The sequence below is a fragment of the Ylistrum balloti genome, unplaced genomic scaffold (genome assembly GCF_031769215.1).
Source record: "Ylistrum balloti isolate Yb309-2 unplaced genomic scaffold, AGI_CSIRO_Ybal_v1 Utg370510, whole genome shotgun sequence".
NCBI lineage: Eukaryota > Metazoa > Mollusca > Bivalvia > Pectinida > Pectinidae > Ylistrum > Ylistrum balloti.
In genome coordinates this window covers 1,109,673-1,119,161 of record NW_026782329.1, presented here as the reverse complement: position 1 = coordinate 1,119,161, position 9,489 = coordinate 1,109,673, and the positions used below count along the sequence as shown (strand labels likewise).

The 9,489-nt window shown below is 39.6% G+C and overlaps 1 protein-coding gene across 1 annotated transcript; it reads right to left on the bottom strand.

The window, feature by feature from the left end:
• Window positions 1-3,419: 3,419 nt before the first annotated feature.
• On the bottom strand, window positions 3,420-5,715 carry LOC132555707 (uncharacterized). Its single transcript, XM_060220070.1, has 3 exons — window positions 5,640-5,715; window positions 4,839-4,987; window positions 3,420-4,725 (listed from the first exon to the last, which is right to left on the bottom strand). Exons 2-3 carry the CDS (start codon window positions 4,864-4,866, stop codon window positions 3,560-3,562), a joined length of 1,194 nt encoding a protein of 397 aa, XP_060076053.1. The 5' UTR covers window positions 4,867-4,987; window positions 5,640-5,715; the 3' UTR covers window positions 3,420-3,559.
• Between the last annotated feature and the right edge of the window lie 3,774 nt (window positions 5,716-9,489).

The window sequence follows — 9,489 nt, the reverse complement described above, 5'->3', positions numbered from 1 at the left end:
TACCTGAATTATCTAACCTGTGCATACAAGGGTTATCTTACCTGTCAATACCTGATCTATATTACCTGTGCATACTAGGACAATCTTACATGTCAATGTAAGGGGCATCTTACCTGTCAATACCTGAACTATCTAACCTGTGCATACTAGGGTTATCGTACCTGTCAATACCTGAACTATCTTACCTGTGCATACTAGGGCAATCTTACCTGTGCATACTAGGGCTATATTACCTGTGCATACTAGGGCTATCTTACCTGCCAATATAAGGTCTAACTTACCTGTCAATACCTGATCTACCTTACATGTGCATACTAGGGCAATCTTATCTGTCAATGCAAGGGACATGTTACCTTTCAATACCTGAACTATCTTACCTGTGCATACTAGGACTATCTTACCTGTCAATGTAAGGGGCATCTTACCTGTCAATACCTGAACTATCTAACCTGTGCATACTAGGGCAATCTTATCTGTCAATACAAGGGACATGTTACTTTTCAATACCTGATCTACCTTACATGTGCATACTAGGGCAATCTTATCTGTCAATGCAAGGGACATGTTACCTTTCAATACCTGAACTATCTTACCTGTGCATACTAGGGCTATCTTACCTGTCAATATAAGGTCTAACTTACCTGTCAATACCTGATCTACCTTACCTGTGAATACAAAGGTTATCTTACCTGCCAATATATGGCCATCTTACCTGTCAATACCTGAGCTTTCTTACCTGTGCACACTAGGGCTATCTTACCAGCCAATGTTAGGGCCATCTTAATTGTCAATACCTAATCTATCTTACCTGTGCATACTAGGGCTATCTTACCTGCCAATATAAGGGCTATCTTACCTGTCAATACTTGAGCTATCTTACCTGTGCATACTAGGGCTATCTTCCTGTCAATGTAAGGGCTATCTTACCTGTCAATACCTGAGCTATCTTACCTGTGCATACTAGGGTTATCTTACCTGTCAATACCTGATCTATCTTACCTGTACATACTAGGGCTATCTTACCTGTGCATACTAGGGTTATCTTACCTGTCAATACCTGATCTATATTACCTGTGCATACCAGGGCAATCTTACCTGTGCATACTAGGGCTATCTTACCTGTCGATACCATGTATATTTTTCCTCTCCATACAAGGACTATATTCCCTGTCCATACCTGGGCTATCTTACATGTCCATAAGAGAGCTATCATACCTGTACATACCAGAGCTATCAGGACCATCTTACCTGTCAATGCCACCTTATCTGGGACATCCTTTTGATGAATTCCTTTATTTTCCAGCCTGAAATAACAGTATTAAAATCAGCTATGTACAGTATTTTTTTCATCACTATTCGCTTCTATATTCAAGTTGTTTCTCTGTAGAGTTACAGCCTGACAAGTAGACTACACGTGTAGGAATCGTAATCATTTGACATTTAGGTGTATATGACATATACTAGAAATAGACTTTAAATCAAAGTATCTAGACTTACATTGTTAAGCCGAAAAGTGACTTGTACGATGGAACATGATCATTGTTGTCGTCACTGTTCTTTGTCGTATTGGTTATTATGGAGACAACGTCGTCACATGCCTCTGTAACTATGGAGACAGCGTCGTCACATGCCTCTGTAACTATGGAGACTGCGTCGTCACATACCTCCGTAACTAAGGATACAGCATCGTCACAAACCCCGGTCATCTCTATTACAACCGAAAATCGTGTTTACCTCATCATATAAAAGGGATCTTGCAAATACAAATACACTTTTTTCTGGTTTTCTCATTACTTCATTTTTTTAAAAACTGTTGAGATTTATAAAATTCTACATTACCTGAAAGATGTTGGTCTATATAATAGACTATGACGTACCATTTCAATCTTTTGTATTAACGTACCCATTTAAAAATTTTTAACATTTGTCTTTTGGTTTGTTTAATGTTATTTCCTTTTGGATCTCTGTGTTTTACCGGTTGATGGCCCTAATGCCTTTTATGTGTTGACGGGCCGTTAAGAATGTAGTAATAATGATAATTCTCTGACCTCAGTCGTCAATAAGCCGAATCGTTCAATTATGATAAATACAGTAATGCTATTGAATATTTTTCTCAGTTCTTCTCACACATACTACTGTATTGTAGATCTAAACGGACTTTTACCATGAATTGCAGTAAAATATATGACATGAAATTGTTCAAATTTTGTTTAGAAATACGGAAACGGTGCAACGACCAAACCGGTAGTGGAACTGACAAGTAATAGTCGAGCCAAAACATGGTGTAAACCGGAAGTGTAACCGACAAAAAGTAGTCAAGTCGCTGTGGGAGGGTCACGTAAGCCTGTTTATGGATAATCGGCTTATTGATGGACAGGTTAGGGAGAGAGACATCCCGACAAGATTTATTTTCATATGGAAGCGATAGGTTATAAGAAATGTGATTTCCCCCGTTTTTTAAGCAAGTCTTGCAATCCAAGGAGCATGATATTCCTACTTATACACCAGCACTCTCGACAAAGCTTTATATTACATTACGTTACTGTCGTAAACATGTCCGTGAAAGTTTATTTACGCTGTCGAACGTAAGTAAATATGTATCTTAGCTTACTGAAGTTTATGATTGGGCATTCGTCTCAAAACATACCTTCACAATTCATTTTATGGGATTCACCAAAATCCATAACATCCCGCCTTTAGTAGAATGCTACATCCGGATGTGACTAAAATGCAAACCGTATACCGGTGATTGGCTTGAGCCGGACTGATGTCATAATCTCAACATTATCCCATTAATTTTGAAAATGGTTTTATTTTGTAGCTCTCCACATTTTGACTTTAAAACCTCATGTGATAAATACATTTAAAATTAAAGTTTACCCTACTTTTTATCGGGTCAGAGTACAGACGTTTATTGACTCCAGACCGATATACAAATGTAGATAAATCGACAGAAAGTCGAATAATTCGCACTGTCTTAGGCTGTGCCTATTTTAATTATTTACTCATTGAAATGATTTCCAATTTATCATAGGCACAAACTTATGTAACCATACTTCGGCATCCTCCTCATTGCAATCCACCTAGTATGTATTGTATCGGTTGCCTACACGGAAGCGATGAAGTAAATACCATGTCTGACACATTATACAATCTTGTCAAAGGCAGAGACAAAACAAAGGTAAAAATTGTTTAAACTATTTTATATAAATATAAAATCTAAGGATAAAGTAATATATAATATATATGACACATTTTTATGAACATAAACAATGACGTAATAGAGTGTGTGATAATCGCATAGAAAAGAAGACGTACAAGAATTGTGTACAGTTTGCTTAGCAAACAAAGCCTTGGAATTGTCATTGTTTATCAAGACACCCTAGCAGGCATAAACAATGTCTGTACATGCAGGTAAATGTCACCGTGAAGAGGTCATTAAGTATCCTGTCCCCACATTCTTCTGGATCATTTTAACAGTAAACAGAAATGTCATTAGCACGACAAGTGTGTGTTCAGGACGTATAACGGATACATTTTTGTTCTCTTTGTCGTCAGTCTATATCTGTGACTGTCTTGTTCCACCTGGCTTACCCAAATTGACACCTCGATAATCGTTTGTTGGTCGATAATCACGATTTCCCTGTCTAGATGACGAGCTCTCATACTCAGGCTGCCTTGGAGGGGCGCCCCTCCCTGGAGATGGATTATAGGCATGATATCCAGGTCCACTCCTACCATCATTCGTTGAGGGGTAAGAAGGACGGGGTTCCCGCAAATATTGTGCATCTTTGTTTGTATTTGTCGACGGATGTGATGTTTGTCTGTCGGACGGATACGACGTGTTTGGCGGATGTGACGTATGTGACGTATCTCTGTTTGATGGATGCGAGATTTGCCTGTCGGGGTGATATGAGGTATTTTTGTCAGACGGATGAGTTGGGTGTGATGTATTTCTGTTACCAGAATGTTGTTCTGTTTGTTTATCAGATAGATGGGGAAATTGTCTGTCAGAAGGTTGTGACGTTTTCCTGTCTCCATTATATTGGCGAGACTGTGATGGTGGTCCTAGCCTCGAATCAGATTTAAGATTATGTCTTTCTCTCCTGTCCTTCGGCAATTCATATCTGTCGCGTTGGTTGACATTTGTGGGGGTTGTGTATGTATGCTCGTCCTGTCTTTTACCTAAAGCCTGATAAGATTTATCATTAAGATCAGTATGTGCTTTAGTAATGTCAGGCATGGTTCTATGCTGTTCACTGCGTGTAACTTTTTCAGGTTCATAACTTTGAGCATTACCACCGAGAGGAAGGTGCTTGTAACTAGTATTTGGCTGGTTTTCCAATCTCCGGGTATCTAACTCATGCACTGGTATTGATGGCTTGGCTTTGGAACCGAGGTAATTTTGACCTTGAGGGGAATCGATATTTCCATATTTAGGAGGCGGATCTCCCTGTATGTTATTGATCTCGCTTGGTGCAGATGGATTTGTGTCTGTTCGTCTTGAATCAAGATGACCAGGTCTTGGGGGTTTTGAAAGTTGCTCCTGATGCATGGGCGTTTCTGCAGTTGCAGGGGCGCGGCGTCTGGATCGGGGATAAGTCCCTTGCTCTTCGCTGAATGCCCGATTTTGTGTTCCCCCGTTTGACACAGAGATAGTAGAGGGTCCGTTAGGGGATGTCTGTCCGTTTTGTCCTGTTTGGGGTTTAGGACGACGTCGCCTTCCTAGAAAAGAAGCAAAGCAGAACAAATATAAGTTATGGAAATTCGTCTTAAATACTAACTTGCAAACTACAAATGACACAACAAATTATTGCGAACACCATAATATAACTTACGAGTTGACATTCGGTACAGTCGATACATGGCACGGCCGACGGGGTCCTTGTCCCGTCTCCATCGTCCATATACGTATACAAATATCACGAAAATGATAACTAGGCTTATCAGGACTCCAAGTATAATTCCAGCCACGGCACCGCTGCCTCTGAAATCACACATACATACAGGTAAGATCGCAGAGACGATGTAACATTAAGGTCACGGCACCACGGCCGCTGTAGACATGTGCATGGTGACATTCAAAGTCGCACTCCACTGTTTCTATATACAGATATACGGTTATGAAAGTACAGCTGTTAGCTGTGTGATATCAGTGATTTCTTTTTACGTTACACCATACAATGTCTGTCCATACACGTATTCCTGTTCGTCATACATTGACTGCAGTACTTCAGCGGTACTTACAGATGTTCATGCATCACCTTACAACTACACGTAACTTTGTTCGTCCGTACATTGAAATCTGTATGTCAGCAGTACTGACATATGCCCGTCTGTCACCTTACAATTATGTAACTTTGTTCGTCCGTACATTGACAGCATTAATTCATCGGTACTTACAGATGTCCATGCGTCACCTTACAACTATATGCAACATTATTCGTCCGTACATTGACAGCTGTACGTCCGCAGTACTTACATATATTCGTCTGTCACCTTACAGCTATATGTAACATTATTCGTCTGTACATTGACAGCTGTACGTCAGCAGTACTTACATATATTCTTCTGTCACCTTACAGCTATATGTAAATTTGTTCGTCCGTACATTGACAGATAACATCAGCAGTACTTACAGATGTCCGTCTGCATTCCGGAAAGTTGAATCACACTGATCGCAGCAGTAGATGTTTGGATAGTGACCACAGCACGCAATCGCGCAAGTCTGGTCTACATAGCTCGGTGCTGCAGCACTGAGGTTGTAATACAAACGCACCACGCATTCCGCTTCTACCCCCGGGCCTGCCAAATTATAAAGCACACATCTTATTATTACAGGAACAGAGTTGATCAGATTTCATCCATTACATCATTTATCATGTATAATAACAACAACCAGTGTTTTCCCCCACCAGTATTATTACACTACCGGACTAGCTACATCGAGTTCAATAATTAAAGGGTTCAAAGTTCAGACTGGAACCAATTAATTTAGACGGTTATTTATACATATCTTAATACAATATAAAACGGGCTTCTTTCTTTTACAAAAAGAATAATAAACATTTTTTGCCTATGGCTTGAATTTTGACACAAGAGAATAATTTATGCTATAAAATGTTAATATAAAAACAGTCAAGTATCAGATGAACGTCGAACGCCTTCGATTTAAACTGTTAATTAGTGACACGGTGACCTACGCGGAACCATTAAAAGTATCCCAGATGGCCATTATATCCGTGTATTTTGAGTACATCTAAATTCAGAGGATCAGACGTGTTTGCCTATGTGAAGGATGATCAATCATGTGTAACTGTGTGCAGATGAACTGATGTGTGCAGGTGATCTCGTGTATAACTGTGTGCAGGTGATATGATGTGTAACTGTGTGCTGGTGATCTGATGTGTAACTGTGTGCAGTTGATCTGATGTGTGTAAACTGTGTGCAAGAGATCATATGTGTGTAACTGTATGCTGGTGATCTGATGTGTGTAACTGTGCTGGATGATCTGATGTGTGAAACTGTGTGAAGGTGATCAGATGTGTATCTGTGTGCAGATGATCTGATGTGTGTTACTGTGTGCAGGTGATCAGATGTGTATCTGTGTGCATGTGATCTGATGTGTGTAACTGTGTGCAGGTGATCAGATGTGTATCTGTGTGCATGTGATCTGATGTGTGTAAGTGTTCGCTGGTGATCTAATGTGCGTAACTGTGCTGGATAATCTGATGTGTGTAACTGTGTGCAGGTGATATGATGTGTAACTGTGTGCAGGTGATATGATGTGTAACTGTGTGCTGGTGATCTGATGTGTAACTGTGTGCAGTTGATCTGATGTGTGTAACTGTGTGCAAGAGATCATATGTGTGTAACTGTATGCTAGTGATCTGATGTGTGTAACTGTGCTGGATGATCTGATGTGTGAAACTGTGTGAAGGTGATCAGGTGTGTATCTGTGTGCAGATGATCTGATGTGTGTTACTGTGTGCAGGTGATCAGATGTGTATCTGTGTGCATGTGATCTGATGTGTGTAACTGTGTGCAGGTGATATGATGTGTAACTGTGTGCTGGTGATCTGATGTGTGTAACTGTGCAGGATGATCAGATGTGTAACTGTGTGCAGGTGATATGATGTGTAACTGTGTGCTGGTGATCTGATGTGTGTAACTGTGTGAAAGTGATCAGATGTGTAACTGTTTGCTGATGATCTGATGTGTGCAACTGTGTGCAGGTGATCAGATGTGTATCTGTGTGCAGGTGATATGACGTGTAACTGTGTGCTGGTGATCTGATGTGTGTAACTGTGTGAAAGTGATCAGATGTGTAACTGTGTGCTGGTGATCTGACATGTGTAACTGTGCAGGATGATCAGATGTGTAACTGTGTGCAGGTGATCTGATGTGTGTAACTGTGTACATATGATCTAATGTGTGCGTATCTCTGACGTATAAAAGTTACGTTGGTATTGATCGTGTTTTGTGGTCGTTATATCATTAGCACGTGTTTACTTGTGTATCTATGTACTTTGAGTACATTCAAATCCATGTGATTTGCGTGTGTACCTACATATAAGGTGGATAAAGCAATCCGATGGACGTACCTAACTATATAGGTGATATGACGTGTGAACCTGTGTGTAAAGGTGATGTGTAAAGGTGATATGACGTGTGTACCTCTGTGTACAGGTTATAAGACGTGTGTACCTGTGTGTATAGGTTATAAGAATGTGTACCTCTGTGAACATGTTATAAGACGTGTGTATCTGTGTGTACAGGTTTATAATACGTGTGTATAGGTTATAAGACGTGTGTACCTGTGTGTACAGGTTATAAGACGTGTGTACCTGTGTGTATAGGTTATAAGAAGTGTGTACCTCTATGTACTGGATATAAGACGTGTGTACCTCTGTGAACATGTTATAAGACGTGTGTATCTGTGTGTATAGGTTATAAGAAGTGTGTACCTCTGTGAACATGTTATAAGACGTGTGTACCTGTGTGTACAGTTTATAAGACGTGTGTACCTGTGTGTATAGGTTATAAGAAGTGTGTACCTCTGTGTACAGGATATAAGACGTGTGTACCTATGTGTACAGGTTATAAGACGTGTGTACCTGTGTGTACATGTTATAAGACGTGTGTACCTGTGTGTACATGTTATAAGACGTGTGTACCTGTGTGTACATGTTATAAGACGTGCGTACCTGTGTTTACATGTTATAAGACGTGTGTACCTATGTGTATAGGTTATAAGACGTGTGTACCTGTGTGTACATGTTATAAGACGTGCGTACCTGTGTATACATGTTATAAGACGTGTGTACCTATGTGTATAGGTTATAAGAAGTGTGTACCTTTGTGTACAGGATATAAGACGTGTGTACCAGTGTGTATAGGTTATAAGATGTGTGTACCAGTGTGTATAGGTTATAAGACGTGTACCTGTGTGTATAGGTTATATGGCGTGTGTACCTGTGTGTACAGGTTATAAGACGTGTACCTGTGTGTATAGGTTATAAGACGTGTGTACCTGTGTTTACATGTAATAAGACGTGTGTACCTGTGTATACATGTTATAAGATGTGTGTACCTGTGTGTACATGTTATGAGAGGTGTGTACCTGTGTGTACAGGTTATAAGACGTGTACCTGTGTGTATAGGTTATAAGACGTGTGTACTTGTGTTTACATGTTATAAGACGTGTGTACCTATGTGTACAAGTTATAAACGTGTGTACTTATGTGTATAGGTTATAAGAAGTGTGTACCTGTGTGTATAGGTTATAAGACGTGTGTACCTGTGTGTACATGTTATAAGACGTGCGTACCTGTGTATACATGTTATAAGACGTGTGTACCTGTGTATAGGTTATAAGAAGTGTGTACCTCTGTGTACAGGATATAAGACGTGTACCTGTGTGTATAGGTTATAAGACGTGTGTACTTGTGTGTATAGGTTATAAGACGTGTGTACCTGTGTGTATAGGTTATAAGACGTGTGTACCAGTGTGTATAGGTTATAAGACGTGGGTACCTGTGTGTACATGTTATAAGACGTGTGTACCTGTGTATACATGTTATAAGACGTGTGTACCTGTGTGTACATGTTATAAGACGTGTGTACCTCTGTATACATGTTATAAGACTGTGTACCTGTGTGTACAGGTTATAAGACGTGTGTACCGGTGTGTGGAGAGGAAATCAGATGTGAGGCCAACGCAGAAAACATCTGAAGATATTTTTCCTTTGATTCATATCCATTTCATCATTTCATTGACTAAACAATGATACAGTTACATTTAAGAATATGAAACATTCTTCCTCTTCATATGAAAGTACACACACACACATATATATATGTATTCTAATACCCGTGCATTGTACTGTTATTTAGATTTACATTTTTACCAAGCAAGCATAATCAGTAAACATGTAAATATCAATAACAACAACAAATGTGAATATTGACATTAAGGTATCATTTTGA

Excerpts from the sequence above, each read along its gene's own strand:
- LOC132555707 (XM_060220070.1), bottom strand. The coding sequence starts at position 4,866 with ATGTATCGACTGTACCGAATGTCAACTC. Across the intron at positions 4,726-4,838 it reads ACTGTACCGAATGTCAACTC|GAAGGCGACGTCGTCCTAAA; the intron begins GTAAGTTATATT and ends CTTCTTTTCTAG.